Source organism: Megascapheus bottae, chromosome 9, assembly GCF_031878675.1.
Source record: "Megascapheus bottae isolate mThoBot1 chromosome 9, mThoBot2.hap1, whole genome shotgun sequence".
In the NCBI taxonomy this organism is placed as follows: domain Eukaryota; kingdom Metazoa; phylum Chordata; class Mammalia; order Rodentia; family Geomyidae; genus Megascapheus; species Megascapheus bottae.
In genome coordinates, this window is record NC_143517.1 from 27,659,196 (window position 1) to 27,679,438 (window position 20,243).

At 38.0% G+C, this 20,243-nt stretch overlaps 1 protein-coding gene across 2 annotated transcripts in view; it reads right to left on the reverse strand.

Annotated features, from left to right (window-relative positions):
* Window positions 1–12,219, reverse strand: part of Snx16 (sorting nexin 16) — a 31,094-nt gene extending 18,875 nt beyond the window's left edge. Inside the window, exons 1-4 of one of the 2 annotated variants that reach the window (XM_090338998.1) lie at window positions 12,042–12,219; window positions 11,512–11,607; window positions 9,448–9,922; window positions 1,686–1,772 (exon numbers count right to left, since the gene is read on the reverse strand). In XM_090338998.1, coding sequence (XP_090195124.1) covers window positions 1,686–1,772; window positions 9,448–9,822 — 462 coding nt within the window. In that variant the 5' untranslated portion in view covers window positions 9,823–9,922; window positions 11,512–11,607; window positions 12,042–12,219. The remainder of the gene's footprint in view (window positions 1–1,685; window positions 1,773–9,447; window positions 9,923–11,511; window positions 11,608–12,041) is intronic. The other variant, XM_090338999.1, reaches the window with a different exon arrangement.
* Window positions 12,220–20,243: the final 8,024 nt, after the last annotated feature.

The following is a 20,243-nucleotide window of genomic DNA, read 5'->3' on the forward strand; positions in this document are numbered from 1 at the left end:
GATTTCACTATATATGTAACTATTATGAAAGAACTATAGCTTAAGCTATGCATATACTGAACATCTGACACATTTTTTAATCTTGCCAGCAAAAGTAGGTGATGGGGGGGCGGAGTTTAGCCTAGTGGAAGAGTGCCTGCCTAATATGCACAAGGACCTGGGTTTGATTCCTCAGTACCACATACATAGAAAAAAAAAGCCAGAAATGGTGCTGTGGCTCGAGTGGTAGAGCTCTAGCCTTGAAAAAGCCCCAAAACAGTGGCCAGACTCTGAATTCAAGGCCCAGGACTGGCAAAAAAAAGACCAGTTCTTCTAATATCTAGTATAGTCTGCCATCAGTCAGTTTTGCTTTCCCTGGTTTCAGCTTTCCATGATCAACTGAAAAGTCCTGTAAACACACAATTTGTAATTAACATTAAATTAAAATAACATGATAAAATTTCATGTCATCCTGCTCCAGCACATAGCCAACCTCTGTTACTTTAGTGCAGTACCTGTGATCAGAGAACCTCTTATTTGGAGGAACAATATTATACACTGTTACATTTATATTTAATCCATTTTCTTCATGCCCTATGTATTTCATGTAGGCAATACTCTATTTCTAATCTATATAACACAATATTTTAAGAGTTACCTGTGATGTTCAAATTATATAAAACTCTGTGGTATCCTGTAGGAAGATCTGTACTTCCAATACTATGTAATACCAGTTAAATACCTGTCGATTTGACTGACATAATATGGTTTCTTACTTTTCTTAATGTACTTGCTTTCCTATTTATTGGTCATTTATATTTCTTCTGTGAAATAATGTTTTCATATCCACTTTCTTTTTGCTTTGGGGTTTTAAATTTTATTTTAAGGGTCTTAACATATTAGGGATTGTTGTTATCCTGTTCTAATGACTCTCATGACTTGTGAGATTTGGTTACAATAGAGCAAAATGGTTTTGCTGCTGTACTGAAGCTCCCAATCAGTTGACCTTAAAATACAGGGATTATCCTGGTGAGCTTTAAGAGTGTTTTCTCTAGTTTGCAGAAGGGAAAGTTAGAACCAGAAGGACTTAGCTCTCTGTTGCTGGCTTTGAAGATGGAAGGGCCAAGTATAAGGAACAAAGATCAGTTTCTTTAAGGTAAGAATGATCTCTGGCTGGCAGCCAGCAGGGAAACAGTACCTTGGTCCTCAACTTTAAAAAGCTAAATGCTGCCAACAACCTGAATGGACTGGGATACTGATTCTTCCCCAGAGACTGCAGATAAGAGCAAACTCAGCCAAAAGGTTGACTTTGAGCTTGTCTGATGATCCTAAAAAGCAAATCAAGTGGAACTAAGTTACCCAACTAAATAAATGAGTTTTATTTTAACTAACAAGGTTTGAGATGTTTGAAGAAAAAAACTAATGTTAATTCTTTTTGTTCATTCTTTGCTAGTCATTTTATAATACTTCAAGTGATATCTTTCTCAAATTTATTTGCACTAAAATAATTGTGTTCTTCCCATAAAAATAAGATAAATATAAAGATAATTTTATGATTGTCACAATGAGATAAAACAATTTAAAAATAAGATTTGACTTGGCTCAAGTAGTAATGAAGAAAAGATACAAATATGACAAACATAGGAAGGAGGTAAATAAGTCACAGTTAAAAAGGCAGTTTGTACTAAAGGCATTAAGACACTTACTTTGTCGTTAAGCCTAGAGAAGTCAGTGTATCTCCGGAAAACGACCCAACTTTCTTCTGAGGATTTCTTTACCAATATTTTGTATACCTGGGGTGAGAAGAAGTGAGAAGAGAGGTGAGAGAGAAGGGAGAAAGAAAGGAAAGGAGAAAGAGAGACAGAGACAGAGACATGAGAGAGACAGAGACATGAGAGACGAGAGAGAGAGAGAGAGAGAGAGAGAGAGAGAGAGAGAGAGAGAGAGAGAGAGAGGAAAGCAAACATCAGAAGTCATTAAATATACAGAAAATCAATGGAGGCACAGGAACAATTCTTTTCTTAATAGAACAAATATGAGATAAATGCCTTTTTTGTGCATATTAATAAACTACTCAACTTCAAAACTGTTTTATGACTACATATTCTAAAATTGATAAAAGACTCATATATGTTTAAACAAGCTATAAAATAGTTTTTGTGTTCTATATAAGTAATTTTTAAACCTAATATCAAGCTAAATTCTCAAGTAAGTTTAATATATCTTAATCTTCAAGGCTGAAATATAAGAATGAAATGTCTAAAAAATTATACATAGTAGATAAAATTTTCATTTTTGTAACTATGTATCTAGGACACTGGGTAGAAAAATTCAGTTGAAGAAAACCAACATCTTCAAAAAAGAACTTTAGAAAAACATATATTCCCCCTTCTTTTTCTTTATGCACTGACCCTGAAGAAACTAACCTTTGGCTCTGGTGCTGTCCCTAAATTTTTCTGCTCAAGGATAGAACTCTACTAATGAACCACAGCTCCACTTTCAGCTTTTCCGTAGTTAAATGGATATAAGAGTTTTGTGGACTTCCCTGCCTTGGCTTTGAACCCAGATTCTCATATCTCATCCTCCTGAGTAGCTAGGCTTATAGGTATGAGTTACCAAAGTCTAGCCTAGATTTTATTTTTTAAAAGTGTGAGCATAAGCAGGACGTCTGTGGTTTATGCCGGTAATACTAAATACTCAGGAGCTAAGATCCAAGTATGGCAGTTCAAAGTCAGCCTGGGCAGGAAAAGTCTCTCTCTTATATCTAATAACCACAATAAGCTGGAAGTAGAGCTGTGGCTCAAGTAGTAAAGTGCTAACTCTGAGCACAAAAACTTAGACATAGCATTCAGGCTGTGAGTACAAGTACCAGCATCAGCGTGCGTGTGTGCACGTGCGCGCGCGCGTGCACACACACACACGGATCTGTTATTTAGGACAGAATTTCAAGAGAAGCATCTGCTGATAGTCTTTGTTACAGGATTAACAGGTATCCTAATCATCACATTTTCCACCCTTATATGTTACAAAGGTGTTTTTCATTTCAGTTCTAAAAGATTTATCTGGTGCCCCTGCTGATTTTTCTACTTAAAAGCTGAAAGGATAGTCTATGGAGGAAAAATTCAAATGGCAAGGATGGTTCACAGTTCTTAAGTAATGATTTATCTTCAGAGCTAAAAGTCTACTAAAATATAATCTGCTAAGTAAGCTAAAATATAATCTGCAGAATAATTTCCTATGAAATCATTTTCTTTTTTCAGAGATGAAACAGATGATTTTTATTGAAGTATTGCAGTTCTTGTGTTTCCTAATGTCTGGCATAGTCTTTGACTGGTAGGATCTTTAGGAAAAATATTAAAAACCCTTAACATATTGCTTCATCAAAATATACTAAGTCTATTATTTATTCTATTGAAAATAAAGGGATAAGGAAAGTAGGTGTCCATATACCTAGGTCATTTTAGCCATTTCTATAATATTTCCCACTCATTATCTTCTTTACAAAATACATCTCTAAGAGATGAGGAATTCAGTACACTGACTGAGCACTAAAAGTGGATTTGCTAAGAAATTATTTTCAACAGCTCTACAACTGTATCTTATCAACGAGGTTAATAGACGCTTGACATGTAGTACATGTGCAAACCACACTCTGGATTCCAATGCAGGATGAAAATACTATATAATTTTAATTAAAATTATTTTATACTGATTATACATTGAGATATTTTAGACATATGAAACTAAACAAAAAAAATCTAAAAATTACAAATGTGCTGAATGTGGTGGCTTACATTTCAAATTCTTGCTAGTTGGTAAGTAAAAATGAAGAGAATCATAGTTTGAGGCCACTCCAGGCAAAAAGTTCATCTCAACCAACATGCTAAAGAAAATAGGAAGATTATGGTCCTCTCTGGCCTGGGCATAAAAACATGACATACTATAAGAAAAATAAGAAAATAGAGGTGTAGTTCAAGTGCCTTGTAAGTCTGAACCCTAATGCTGCCCAGGCTGCCCAATGCTGTGTGTGTGTGTGTGTGTGTGTGTGTGTGTGTGTGTATTACATACATGCAGCCAAGCATAGTGATACATGCTTATATTCAAGCCTCGTTGGGAGGTAAGATAGAAGACTGAGGCTCAAAGGCCAGCCTTGGTAGAAACATGAGATCCTTTCTGAAGAACAAACTAAAAATGAAAATACTGGTGAATGTGGCTCAAGGGACAGAGTGCTTACCTAGCACACAGCATGTATAAAACCCTGAATTCATTCTCCTGTGCTATCAAAGAAAACAATTCCACATGTGACTCATACTTGTAGTTCAAATTACTTTGGGTCTGGACAGTACTGCTCTAAAGATAAATCATTACTTAAGAATTGTGAACCATGGGCCGGGAGTTTGGCCTAATGGAAGAGTGCTTGCCTAGCATGCATGAAGGCCTGGGTTCAATTCCTTGGTACCACATACATAGAAAAAAAGCTGGAAGTGGTGCTGTGGCTCAAGTGGTAGAGCTCTAGCCTTAAGAAAAGTCCAAGGACAGTGCTCAGGGCCTGAGTTCAAGTCCCATGACTGGCAGAGAAAAAAATTAAAAAAAAAAAGAACTGTGAACCATCCTTGCCATTTGAATTTTTTCCTCCATAGATTATTTTTTCAGCTTTTAAGTAGGTGAATCAGCAAGGGCACCAGATAAATCTTTTAGAAATGAAATGAAAAACACTTTTGTAACATGTAAGGATGGGAAATGTAATGATTAGGATACCCTTTAAAGGATGCAAAAAAAGTCCTGACATGAGAAAGTCATAATGAGGATATGAAATTTCTTTAGGAATCATTAAACCAAAAGAGATACATTAATTCAAAAATTTTGCAAATGACTCATAAATAATAAAAGTCAATGTCATAACTTAGATGATTTAAACCACAAATAATCCATATTAATTTTATTTTCCTATTTTAGAAAATAATCCCCTCATATACACACTAAGTAATCACTACTATGGCCTGTGAACTGTCTTTATTTTTCTAACAAAGAGAGAATACTGACCTTCATTTCTTGTCTTTTCTAAAAAGTTTTCAATCTTTCTACTTAGTGCTTCTAATAAAAAAAAATGCAGTACCAATCATTCTATATTCTAATAGCAGTTTTTATTATTACATCTGAAGCTTAGTTGTGTAGTTCTTATTGAGATATTTAATTGAATTATAAGGCATATAGAAGCATGCATGAAATTATTATATATATGGAATAGTACAAAGTACAATTCTAAGTCTATAACTTGAAACTTTTTAAATTCATTTTTTAGTGTAATTAATAGAAGGGTTACATTATTTTAGTCAGATAGAAGCACTACTTCACAAACATTGTTACCCTTTCTCATGTTCTTTATAAAGTGAACAAACCCATGAAATTACCAAGAATAAGAAACAGATTATCCCTTGATGAAGCTCCCATGTCTCCTTTCAGATCCTAATCACCATACCTACTAGCCACCTTTAGTTTCTAACCATCCCTTTTAAAGACTTAATAATGTGAATGACAAGATCTAAGCAGTTATTCTAATTATCTATTTAAAAGATCAATTTAAGGGATGAAAGATCAGAGAAACAAAGGATCAAACGAAGAAAGAATCGAAGGTACATAGCTAGGAAAAAATTGTTTTTAAAAATCTAAGGTCCTCATTTTATTATCTCCAGCTCAGATTTCTCTCTAAAATCAATGAAGATACATACATATGTGTGTGTATAAACACAAATAGGACACTGAAGTCTACTAGTCATCTCCAGTGCATCATCATCAAAATCAAATCCTCATCTTGCTCAAAATCTGCCATTTGATTAACTGGTAATCTAATCTCATTCTTCTTGTTGATTATGCCGAGATTGAGATCAGCTTCAACTTCTTCCCACATTCGACTTCCAAAATAGTAGGAAATACTGTTGGTCTGTTGGTAGTACTTTCAGGATAACTTTTTGAGGTTCTTAGTCAACCTAGCCTGTCTTTTTGCCTCCCTTGTGTTATTTCAGAACCTAATAGCTTCCTGCTATCAAATGTCCTCACACTCAAACTGGGCACGGTGGCTCATGCCTGTTAATCTTAGCTACGCAGGAGGCTGAGATCTGTGGATCATGGTTCAAAGCCAGCCAGGGCATTAAAGGCTGTGAGACTATTAACCATTAGAAAACCAGAAGTGGTAGGGTGATAGCCTTGAGCTGAAGAGTTCAGGGACAACGTCCAGGCCCAAGTTCAAGTCCCACAACTGACAAAACAAAACAAAACAACAAAAACAACAACAATAAAAGGTCCTGACACTCTAATCTCAGTTTAACAGTCAGAACAAGCCTTTTAAAATGTTAACCTATATTCCATGATTCTTCTTTTAAAATCTTTTACAAAGATTCCCATCTTACTAGGAGTAGAATCCAAAATTCTCAAGATGTGAGCTAGGTGCTACAATCCGTGTGCTCTGCCTTTTACCTACTATCTCATATCTGTGCACCTTGCTTACTTGGCTGTCAGCCACAGGAGTCTTTGTAGCTGTTTCATCTGTATGGAAAGCTCTTGCCTCAGAGAGTGCCTATTAGTATTAGCATTCCCCCCCCCCCCCCCCCCCCCCCCGGGAGACCATGACTAGCAACAATATTTAAATCCTGCTATTTCTCTGAAGTGGATACCAGAAATATCTTTATTTACTCATCATTTATTGATTGATTCATTCATTTAAACTGCCAAACTACCATCACCAGAAATAGTAATAATTGAAAACACTGAGTTAGTGAATATACGAATAAGACTAATTTTATCTTTTTACATCTTCTTCCATAGTACTATCAAGGAAAATTATAGACACATCTATAAAGTCATGCAATACATATATATATATATTTATATACACATTTATATATAAAAATACTATATATTTATTTACCTATCTCTATATAAATATGATATAACTATATATAGATATACTATTTATATACATATAAATCACACATTTATATATAAATATGGATTTATAAATGTACATATAAATATATATTACTACCTTAAATTTGCTACAAACTGGCATTTTCACAGATATCGCATTTTAGTCCATTTAGATATACCATAAATTAGATACTCATGTGTAACAGAAATTTATTTATTTTTTTCCACATTTCTAGAGACTGGGAAGTCCAAGATCAAGATACTATCAGATTTGGTGTCTGAGGAGGGCTCAATTTCTGTGTCTAGAAACAGGCATAAAGGACACACAAGGAAGCTCTATGGGTATCTTTTATAAGGGTACTAATTCCACTCAAAAGGGCTGTCCCCCATCACTCAATTGCTTCACAAATGCTCTACATCTTAATGCCAACATGGAAATTAAAAATCTAAGGAAATGGAAGACACAAATATTCACATCACTGCATTACCTAATACTCATTCTTTCATAAGAAGGTAGGTAAATGAAAGGTATTGAGTAATTACATAATAATTTCTAAAACTGTTATCAAAAGCAAATTTTATGCAGATTTTCCACCTTATAATAACAATTTTAAAGACTATCTCCTCATAAATTGGGTCAACATTTTTCCTGGAGGAACTTCCATCATGGCATAAATTTGCATCATGATGTACTAAGGCAAACATAGAGTTTACTATAAGAAATGCCAAAAACCAAACTCTAAACTAATGTTAGCAGGAATAACAGATAAATGTACATAAGTCAATATACAAGGTTAAACTATGTAAATTAATAATGAACAAATAAAAATCAAAACAAAAATTCCTAAGAAAAAAATTAAGCAACACCGATATCCAGAAGTAAATCAAACGAAGAGGTCAAAAAAAAAAAAATCTCTTAGCCAGGCAGGGTGGCTCACATATTTAATCCTAGCGACCAAGGAGGCTTAGATCTGAGGATCAGGTTCAAAGCTAGTCCAGCACTAAAGAACCTAAAGAACATGAGATCCTTATCTCCAATTAACCCCTGGAAAGTGGGAAGTGGGGCAGAGGCTCAAGGGGTAGGGTGGAAGCCTTGAGTTGAAGAGTTCAGGGACAATGTACAGACTCAGAGGTAGGGTGGTAGCCTTAAGCTTAAGAACTCAGGGACAGTTCCCAGTCCCATGACTATGACTGTCCCTGCCCCTTCGCCACCCCCCCCACCCCGCCACAAAAAATCTCTGTATTGACCACTGTTTAGAAGAAGTTAAATACTTAAACCTTAGTTCATATATTAGAAGACAATATTGCAAAGATGTCAGTCAGCTACCCTTAGACTAATTTACAGATTTAACAAATCTCATTACAAAGGATCAAGAGCAGCCAAGTCAATCCTGGAGAGAACAAAGCTAGAGTATTTAAACTACTAAGTTTCAAGATAAAACTTTACTAGTTAAGCTGGGTAGGGTGGCTCATGCCTGTAATCTTTGCTACTCAGGAGGCTGAGATCTGGGGATCAAGGTTCAAAGCCAGCCCAGGCACAACAGGACCTGAGACTCTTATCTCTTAACCTCCAGAAAAAGGGAATTGGGGCTTGGCTCAAGGGTAGGGCACTAGTCTGGAGCTGAAGCACCAGGGACAACGCCCAGGCCAGGGACAACGCCCAAGCCCAGTTCAAGCTCTGTGACCCACAAAACAAAAACAAAAACAAAAAAATTCTTAGCTGGGCATCAGTGCATGCTTATAATGCTAACATGCAAGAGGCTGAGGTATAAGAATCATATTTTGAAGCCATTCTGGACAGTAAAGTCTGTGAAACACTAATCTCCAAAATCTGGAAATGGTGTTGTGGCTCAAGCACTAGCCTTAGCAAAAATGCTCAGACAATGTCTAGGCTCTGGGTTCAAGTTCCAAGACCAGCAAATAAAATAAATAAATAAATTCATTAATCATTAGGAAAACTCAAAACAGCACTATGATATTCTATTTACTATAATACAGGAAGTAAAAAAAGAGAAAAACAGCATATGGTATGAAGATAAAGAACAACTAAATTACATACACTGCAGTGTGTATACTGGTATAAGCACTATGGAATACTATTCCATTACTATCTTCTAAAGCTGAAGGTGATAATGCTGAAGGAACGAGACCTGGTACAAAGGCATAATTCCATTTATATAAAGTACAAAATAGGCAAAATTAATCCAGGCTATCCAGAAAAGTATTTGGTGAGCCCAGACTGACAGAGAGCATAGGGTGCTTCCAGATGTTAATCATGTTCAGTACTCTTGATACATGTGCAGTTGCACAGGTGTGTCTAGTTTTGTGAAAATTCATTAAGGTAAAATAAACATTTACTCTAGCATGAGAGAATTCCAGGATGTAAGAATGAGGGAATTCTCTGTCCAAGGAATTATAAGTAAGGTGCATGTTTATTAGTACAAGTTTAAATACAGAAGTTAAAAAATTAAAAATAAATAAATACAGAAGTTATATACCTAATCTTCCACTTTCCATTGGTATACAGCAGAAAGCAATACTTACAGTAAATTTGGCCCTTTCTTCCATCACCTCATAGCCCAGTATTGTGGGTGTAGATGGTCTGTCTTCCCAATTCATTGATTCAGGATTTTGTTCTTCAGGTTCTCTTGGTCTAGAAGAATATTCAATGGAAGAATCTGTCCCTGTAAATCTAGTCCTAATGAGAGGACTGCTACAGAGAGATGAAGTACTATTGGTTTGGTCAGGAACACTTGTCTGTTTAAAGTTACCCATACTTGAGTCTTCTAACTGGCCTTTGGATGAATTTGAGCTTGTTGAGACACTGCCAAAAGAAGAACTTCTCTGATTTCTGTTGGTTGTAAAACTGGAAGCAGAGTTTCCTAGGGGCATAGGAACTGGAACATAAGGAGTTGCCATCTTCTTTTGCCTTTGCAACAAACCTGGACACTGCAGAGTCCAAACATTTAGATAGTAACTAATACACAATCCATTGTTTTGTTCCCTAGGAATTCATCATCTAAAAATAAGAAAACACAATGAAAGATTAATTTTGAGCTTAATCCAAGGCAAACAAAACATTCTTTTATTTATTTGTTTCAAATAAAAATAAACTTGAAACCCCTTCCTTTAATTTCAAACCATTTCTAAGGTCTCTGGTTTAAAAGATAAAAAGAGTAAAATTATTCTACATTCTTTTTCTTGATCCTCCTGTTACTCTTTATCCCACTGTTTTACTTTGTGAAGGAGTTTGTAATGTTCATCTTAACCTATTTCATCCTAATAACTACAAAATATTTTTTTTATACAGTTAGTAGGAGATGGCGTTGCGGATATATCTCAAAAGCAGAGTGCCTGCCTAGCCTGTGTGAGGACTGGATTTAATCCTCTATAGGAAGAAGGAGAAAAGTAGCTTGAAATGTTAAAGAATGGTAAAGAAGATCTTGAACCTTTATCCTAAGCCTTTCAACCTGACTGTTATATACAGCATTAGAAGGCAAGGAGAATAGAGGAAAATTATTCACCATTACCTTTTGATTTAAGTAGTTTAAACACTTAAGGATTTACAAACAATACCATCAATCAGTCAGAACCTTAGATACTGATGTTACCTATTTAAAAACTGCTTTGAAAGTAACATTTTAGCCAGGCTCAGATGGAGGTTGAGAGGATTTTAGTTGGAGGCTAGTCCAGGTAGAAAAGTTCAAGAGACTTCTTAACCAACAATGTGGTAGTGCTAGCCTGTCATCCAAGCTATGTGGAAGGATCACCTGGACAGAAAAATTTCGGACATATTCTACCTCAGAGGAAGAAGATGGGTGTGTCTGTATGCAATTCTCATTCCAACTACATACCAAAGCAAAAAATAGTATCACGGTCGAGTGCAAACAAAAGCAAAAACAAAAACAAAAAGAAAAACAGAAAAAAAAAAAAAACCCAAACCCAAACAGTGCAAAAAGGGCTTGAGGCACAGAGAAATGGTAGAGTGCCTGGGTGAAAAATCCTGAGTTCTAATCTTTGAGCCCCACCCCCAAAGTAAAATTTTGTAAATTTAGGATCAGATATATTTAAAAATAAACATAATCCAACTAATAAAACTTGTATTCAACAAGAGTTAACAGTTGGTTTCATAGTTAATGATCAAGAATCCTGCTTTGTAATCAACAGAGCATTTAGCAAATCTTTGTAATTCATATTTAATGTTATTAGAAGGACTAGAATATTGTACAGAATAATTTCACGACAATATAAAGAATCACTGGTTTACCATTAAGCTGTTAATGAACTCATAAGAAATTATATAACCACAGACCAACCAAACAACAGACTGCACATAGCAACAAAGGGTCTTCCTGGCCACCTTTCTGTGCCCAACTCCTAACGTGAGAAAGGTAGGAGAGTCCCCTGGACTTGGAAAGATGCTGAAACTGGTTTTTTGTTTTGTTTTGTTTTTGTTTTTGTTTTTGAACTTCAGCCTGTGGCTCTGAATAACCTTCCCTATTATCACAGATTCTAGACACTCGAGGCACTGCTCTTTCTGATGGCCTCTCCTCACTCCTCTCCCCCCACCCCCCAAAAAAGTACATTTAAAAAAGTCGATACAGCTACCTTCTCAGTGTCTGTGGATGACCTTTGGCCTTTGCCACGTGAGATCGCCACGTCGGGGAAAGGTGGTCTATCAACACAGCTACCCGACCGACGCTCCTGGGAGTGTTAAGAAAACGCACTGGGCTCACTAGGAGCGCCTCCGCCTGGGTTCTCCCGAGGAGATGCTCCGGGAAGGGTCGCCGGGGCCTCAGCTTGCCCCGGTGAGGTGGTCAGAGGCTAGGCGGTGGGTGCCGAGGCAGTGCTGGAACGCGAGCGCACACTGGCCACGCAGGTACGGCGCGGGCCCCGGCGGGGTTCCTGGAGGAGACCCCAGGGTCTCCACGGCCCGGGGCGCAGCCGGCGCCTCCCACACGACGGGCGGCGTCAGGGGAGTCCCGGCTACGTGAAGGGGGGTGGGAAGGAGAGTTCCCGGGGTGTCCCGTCAACCTTCCGCCACCCTCCATAGGACCTGGTGTCACCGGCACGCGAGACCCCTGTCCCCTCACGCCCACCCGGTGTCATCCGCACGCCCGCCGCCACTCAGTCCCTACCTCAGCGCACTCCACCACTGGGCTCCGGCGAGCTTCTCGGGGAGGGGAAGCCGTCTGGCCCTCCACCACAGCTTGTCGCCGGCTTCCACAACACCGGGATGCCTCACGTGACCCTTAGCCCCCCCAAACAGATGCTACACCACCTCTGCCTGCCGCTGGGCCCCGGTTCCCGGCAAGGTGGAAGGCGGGGCGTCGCGGGCGCCGCTCCCGGAAGTGACGTCAGCGCGGACCGTCCATCCGGGAAGCGCACAACTGAAGGGTCAGCTCCCGGCTCGGTAGCTGAGAGTTTAAATAGGATCCTGAGGAGTGAAGTTGGCACCCTTTTCGGTAGCTTCTGGGAATTCCTTTACGATAAGTAATTTGCCTAGCAAGTGGCTAGAAGCCTTTCTTTCCCAGGAGACACTATGGGCGGGACTCCCGCTTTGCTTCATGGGACTTGTAGTCATCACCTAGCCGAGCTGGTTCTGCTAGGTTATTGACTGTTCCAGAATTAACAGCGCTTTAAGGGATGGCGATTGATTGCAAAAGTAGGCAGACAGAGCACTTCACTATTGTCTATTTTCCTATTCAGAAGTTATTGTGGATAGAGAGTTTTGGGGTTGTTGAGTTAAAAAATATTTATCCCAAATGATTAAGTAAGTTGATTAGACCTGCTCATATGGAAACTTACAAAATTATCAGTCACACGCCAGTCTTTGATGGTTAAACATAAAGATTCAGGTAAGTCTAAAGGACTGGTCGTCTTGAGGATTTTTCAGTTGGATTTAAAGGTCATTCCATGATTTCTAGGGCTCTGGAGCATTCCCAAGGCTGGGAAAAATGAGTGTTAATGTAATAATGAAAACAAGATGACTTGTGTCATAATAATCAGTTTGGTTTATGAAATATTGGCCTTTAAATATAAATGAAACAAAAAATATAGTTCTACGGAAACTGAGAGTGAGTGTAGATGTTATCTCATGATAGACTTGGTAGTCTTAGCCTTGAACTATATCAGTGAATAAATGTGAAAGAAAATCAAAGCAAAGAAAAATGAACCTTTAAATTTTTTCCTCAATCATGGACAAGGATGTTGATGGTACTGTAACTGGAATTATGATGTTCTCTGCAAACTGGACAAACTGTTACCTGAAAGAGTGATGCTCCAAAGACAAGGTCTCTTTCTGGTCCTTGGGTACAAAGTTAATCCTGTTCCTCAAGATTTTGGGACATACCAAGGTAGAGACCGAAAATGATTAGTAAAGTAGAGCAAAAGAAGATAGATGGTACCTAACTTAGACACACATATCTGATAACGGATGCAAGGATGGCTCCAAGATCACAGATATTTATAGTAAAAGATTAAACATTAAACATTACATAGATTTACCATAAGACAAATGCTCCCATTTAATCTGATGCAGTAGATTTCATAAGCATTATGATTTCACTGTTACCATTTGGGCCTAGAGTTTCAGAGTTGGTCAATTGAGTAAATTTGGGGGCGTTTTTGGCATAGATGTCCAAGCCTTTCTTCCAGGGATGGGCAAACATTTTGTTTTGGCACAATGCCGGTTGAACACTTACAACATCATTTGTGGGTCTAGGATTTCACATTAACAAAAAGCTCCTGAAGGTATGGAGTTTTGAATCCCACTTGATGTTGCCTTGGCTAGGTCTAACCAAATAATTTCCTGGGCTCTAGTCCGGTGGACCAGAAGATCCTCACTCTAATGAGCTCTTCCAGGTGTTTCATTATGACAGGTTTCCATCTTTGAGATAACGGGGTTTTTTTTTGCAAACACTTTTTGTGGCAGGAAATCATTTTCTAAGAGTTTTCTTTTTCAGCTGGTCACAGTGGTTCACTCCTGCAATGCTAGCTACTCAGGAAACGGAGATCTGAGGACTGCAGTTCAAAGCCAGCCCCGGCACTAAAAACCATTGAGACCCTTATCTTCAATTAACCATTAGAAAACCGGAAGTGGCACAGTGGCTCAAGGGGTAGGGAGGTAGTCTTGAGCTGAAGAGCTTAGGGACAGTGCCCAGGCCCAGAGTTCAAGTCCCATTCCTCCCCCCCCCCAAGAGTTTTTCTTTTTCCCTTAGCCTAAGTAGTGTTTTTCTTTAAGATCTCATTTCTTTTTTTTTTTTTTTGCCAGTCCTGGGCTTGAGCTCAGGGCCTGAGCACTGTCCTTGGATTTTCTCAAGGCTAGAGCTCTGCCACTTGAGCCTCAACACCACTTTTGGCTTTTTTCTATGTATGTGGTACCGAAGAATTGAACCCGGGTCTTCATGCATGGTAGGCAAGCACTTTAACCACTAGGCCAGACTCCCGGCCCTTTAAGATCTCATTTCTAGGTTCCTAGGATACACTAGACATAATTTGAGCAAACATGCAAGGTCAGAAGAAAGACTCCTTCACTTTTAACTAATGTTGAAGACTATGAGAGATTCTAAGACCAAAAACAAAGAAAATAGTGTCTTGTGCCTTTAATCAAGTTATTAAATAATGCAGTAGCTCATTTTATTCTGATCTATCCTGCCAGAGTAGCAAAAAAAAAACCTGTAGTGAAGAAAATATGACAGTTCAATGTATAGGAAGGCAGGGGAAATATCTAGGAAAAGAATGAACAAGTACTTTTATACTTCTTGAAAATATGCATCCACAAATACCACTGGTAGGAGGATAAAGATCTAGAAAAGGTTATTTAAATTGTCCAAGGACCACTGAATAATCTACAAATTATTAAGTAAAGAATTACAAAATCTATACACTATATGTTTTCTGGCACTGATACATGTCTAAACATTATTTTTAAGAAATGGCTAAACAGATTCAGTAACAAGGAAAAAATGCCCTACTGTTGGGTGGTCAAAGCAAAAATTATCACATTATGATAAACTATATCTGATGTTTAGTTACTAATTGTGCAGTTTCTTTTCTTCAGGTCTGACATATCTTGTATAGTGCCTATAATAAAATTACATGGAATTTAACTTGCTTAATAACCTGAAATTGTTTCTCTGTCTCATTACTTTAACTTTGCATAAATTACATATCCTTCAAAGGACATTTTGAATTTACCTATGGCATACATTTATACAATGATATATTGCTATTGGTAACTGGAGTTAGTGGGAAAGAAAAGGAAAGGAAGAGTTAAAAATTAGAGCAGATGGGGCCGGGAGTTTGGCCTAGTGGTAGAGTGCTTGCCTAGCATGCATGAAGGCCCGAGTTCAATTCCTCGGTACCACATACATAGAAGAAAGCCGCAAGTGGTGCTAAGGCTCAAGTGGCAGAGGTAGCCTTGAGGAAGAAGCCCAAGGACAATGCTCAGGCCCTGAGCTCAAGCCTAGGACTGGCAAAAAAAAAAAAAAATAGAGCAGAAAATAAACCATATGCATTGAGTAGAGATCTTTGGAAGTGGTTTCCTAGATTTTAAGATTTTCTTTCTTAGGAATTACTCTGTCTTTGATACTGCAGGGCTTTTCATCGCAGTTAATTGAGCCCAAGTAGAACATCTGAAGAAGTTACATCCAACTGATGGTTTTCCCTAAGAAGTAGATTTGGAAATTGAGGAAATATACTCTGTTGGAAGTCAACAGTGCTGAAGTCAGATCAAAGGAAATTCTGTGATAAGGCCCATGAAGTTCCACTGTTATGTCCTCTGAAATTATTAGGTCCTTTACTTTTCTCAAATTTCTCCAAAACTCTAAATGATAACTTATGGTCTTTCAGTATATTAGCGTTTTGTTTAAATATGTCTAGAATGAGTTTGCATAACACCAAAGGTGCAAGAGAATACAACAAGTTGAGCTGATGTTAACTGAAAATGAATAGTAACTACTTCCTATATGTTAAAATAGTTTTCAATTATTTAGAAATGAAGATTTTAAAGTGTATCTTGTGATTTATCTGTTTATGATAGGAAAAAACATTTGCACAATAACTTAAGAATAAAATAAAATAGTTTAACAAAAATAATTCCATCCATTGTTCTGGTTTAATTTTGTAGAATGTCTAATTCATGCATATTGTTTTCCATGGGCAATATTTCTTTAGTCTTAAATTTAGGGCCTGCACTCCATTTGCCCTCTACCTTCACACTGCCATGAATCATGTTCCCTGAGAAAGAACCACAATGATCTATTATTAGAGCAATGAGAGATGACCAAAATTGGTAGCATGGCAACATGATAGCCCAATTTATCTCAATAAATTTGTTACTGATAGGTCACTATGGGAACTACATGCTACGTATAATAATAAAGATGGAAATACATTAAAACTGCTGCCATCAATTAGTGATTTTTCCTTATCTCACATAGGGAAAGTTTTGAAGCATGGGTAGAAATCTTACTGGAACATAATACAGAATTTCCACGAACAGCACAGTCATAATGTTAGAACTAACTAAAGCATAAAGATCATAAGGGTGCAGGCTGGACCTTCAAATAGATACACTGATAAGACATTAGTTGACAGCTCACTCTCTGACTTACTTCTAGGAATTGTGGTTCTCCTCACATCATTATATCTGGCCCAAGTGTTTTCTTTTTCTTTCCCATGGACCATTAGCTCTTTGTAACACAATTTATTCATCTTAGGTGTAGGTCATTTCAATTTTTTTTCTTGGTAAATCTTATCCTGTGCCTATTCTATCTCAAGCTTTTCTATGTTATTATGATTCATTATCTGGCATTGGTGTGATGTTACTTTAATTTTCCTTGTTGAGCAATGGGAAGAATAAAAAACATCAGTAAGTAGTTGACCAGGCAAAGTACATTTTTAGAGCATAGATTAGGAGTGTAGTTGGGTAGAGGGCTATCCCAGACAGAGGGCATATATTATATTGTTGTTTATAGCTACAGAAGATTACAGATACAAAATTCGAATTTGTATGTGTTCATGTCAATTACTGTAGAAACAGATGGTAAGGCTTCAAGATGTCCTAATGCACTGGCACAGGAATTAAACATTGTAGGAGTACTGTTAAATATTGTTAAGCACTCTTACTCATAAGTCTTTGTGTTGTGCATAATTTAAAAGTTTACTTTCTTTTAAATGCGCTGAGATGTTGGAAGTTAGGGAGATTTAACTATGTAATTGTCACCTCTCAAGCCCTCTCCTCCATGATCAACGTCCTGACTGAAGGACTTCCAGCATTCAACTAAATTGCCAGCACTGGCTGCTTTGAATCCCAAATAAGACCCTAACTCTTGAAGTCCCTTGCCTAGGAAACAGCATGGGCCCAGGTATTTCTACCACAAGCCTCTGGGAACTTTAGATGACATTGTAACTATTTCTACACAGGGCAGCTCTTCTTAGTGGCTCAGTAGAAAATGAGCTTAGTGACTAGTACAAGAGTCCTTCCTATGCATGGTGGGTACAGGTATCTTTGTCATACCTCTTTTCTGTCTGCTCAGCTCATTTGACGAGTATCCAGTAGATATTCTTTGCTGCTCTCTATTCCACAGAAAGTTTAATAGTGACTTCTTTTTAGTGGCCTTCCTTGCTTACTTTTGCGGCTTCTCATTAGTAGAGGACTGAGTTGGTAACATGAAGACAAAGAGAAGGGATTGCAGAGCTAGCAGCAGTGGCAAGAGCCATTAGAGCCTCTCTATAGCAGAGCTGAAAGCAGTGATCAGAGCAGACTGTAAACGTAGAAGCTAACAGTCAACTGACATCTCAGCAGAGTCAACAGCAGAGTTGCCATTAGGCTAGGAAGCAGAGGTAGTAGCAATGGAGAGGGTGCAGAGGGAGCCATATCAGGTGCTTTGCCAAGTGTTTCCCATTGGTAAGAGAGGAATCAGGATGATGGGAAACTGCTGAAATTGGCAGAGGAGTTAGCTTATCAGGGCAGGCAGTAGTGTGAACCTGAATCTGACATTGGCTGAGACTGGTAGCTAGGAAACACTTGTTACCATGGTCCTTGCATGAAGCACAAAATAACTTTAATACGGTAAGCTTCAGGTCTGACCCCAAGGCCCAGAAATTCTGGGATCAGTGCAAAGCTCCCATGATGCCTACTGCCCACCAGTATCTCCTGCCACTACTTGCAAGTGCCTACTATTTGCAAGGTAGGCATTTCCTAGAACAAGTGGAGGAATTCCTTTGCATCCACTCATGATTTCTAGAACAGAGAAGGACCTCAGGTACCTAGCTTCTGTGAGTTGAAAAATGTTAACTCATTCAGTGAATGTTTGTTGACAGCTACCCTGTATGCCCATTATTATCATCAGCCTACAGTAATTTCTTAGTGAAAAGATAATGCCAAGTCATTGTTCCAATGGGGTTCTGGTAATATTTATTCAGGGGTATTCAATAAACATTAAAAACTTTAAGACATAGCTGGATATATTTTATATTTGTTGATGAATATAAAATTGTTTAGTATAGTAAGGTTGGCAAGGAAAAATGAAACAACTGAAAGGTAGTGACATAAAATCAAGCGTCTCAGAGAATATTTCTTGAGTTGCTAAGATTCTCATGTCTGAAAGAAAACAACTGGTAAAATATGGTGGTTTAATCTTCTAGGAAGTTTATCTCATACATTCCATAAGAAAGAAAAAGGGAAGAAAATTAGTTAGCAAAAGCACATCCTTTTCCTACTCCTAAAAGGTCCAATTCCAGGAAATAAGATTCCAGATGTTTCCTTAATGGTAAATGGAAGCCATATGTCCTGGAGTCACTTTTTTTAATTTTTTGCCAGGTGTGGGGCTTGAACTCAGAGCCTGAGCACTATCCTTGGACTTTTTTCTCAAGGCTACAGATCCACTACTTGAGCCACAGCACCACTTCCAGCTTTTTACTGTATGAGGTACCGAGGAATTGAACCCAGGTCTTTGTGCATGCTAGGCAAACACTCTACCACTAGGCTAAACTCCCAGCCCTTGGAGTTACTTTTTAAAAAGAACATGAATACTCCCTGCTCTTTTTAAATCCTGACTTCTTTGCTAAGAAATTCTAGTCTACTCTTTCCTGAGTATTCTCACAGTCTGTAGGGTTATAATCAATGTTCCAGAGAACCTGTTCTGGCATTTGCTCTCTGTCTTGGTTGCTGGATGAGTTGCTGTCACTGTCTTTACCACTGGCTGATTCATGCTTGCCTTGACAGCTCTACACTAGCCTTTGCCCTAAAGGAGATTAGAAATGCAGTATCTCTTGACTTATACTCTGACACCATGACTTCAAGCTGGAAGTCTTCCAGCAATGCTACCTGATCCAGAAACTCACAGTGTAGCATTCAGCTGTTAATGGAAATGAAGAAGCTTTTTTTCATGTTTGCTTGAATCCTGAAGTGTAACAGCATCCATATCAGCCAACTCTTTTGGTTTCATTCATAGTCTTCTCTCTTCCAGGGAGCACCTTGCATGTGGGTGGATCATTTGGCAGAAGTTCCTATAATAACTATGGAGAAGACCTTATTAGCTGCCAACTCTCTGGATTTCTCTGTGTCTTGGGCATTCCTGTTCTCTGAATCCTGGTGAGAGGTCAGAGCCATAAACTACTATAAAAGTCTTCCATGTAGGTGGAAGACTTCCACATAGGTGCTTGAGATACAGGGTCTAATGCTTAGTACAGCATGTCCCAAGGTCAGTTTTGTGTGTAGCTTAAAGTTTTGTTCTTGGCTGCGCTGTCCCCAAACTTTCTAGAATTTCTGTGAGCTAGTTAAAATTAATTAAATTAATTAAAAATATCAGAACTAAAAAAATATCAGAACTTGCCCATAGACATGTGAAGAAACAGGTCAAGAGAAAGACTAAGCAGAGGGAAAGATATTTCTTGGTCCTGGGGAACAGTACTCTCTTTTCTCCACTTAAATATATAAAAGAACATACAGACTTCTGACTGCCATTGGTTATCATCTTAAAACTTGAAGGGAGTCACTTCACACTGAGGCCAATATGAAGGTAGCCAGAGTCGAAGGTTAAAATATGTGTGGGTCTTGAGGGGTGGGTGAGAATGTTGAAAGTGGTCACACTGATCAAGTCCCATTGTTCTCATAAGTTGCTTCATTGAATGGCAACTCCTTGTAAGATAATAAAAATAGGAAAAAGAGAGATAAAGCATATGGGAGGTATTATTGAGCATTTGGTTATGCTGTTACCTCAAGGCCACTATGATTCTGAACATAGAATTATCTGAGACAAATTTCTTAGTAATAAGCAAGCCTAAGCTGTCATTTTTCTATTAATGTTAGCTTTACTACCATAATGATGCGT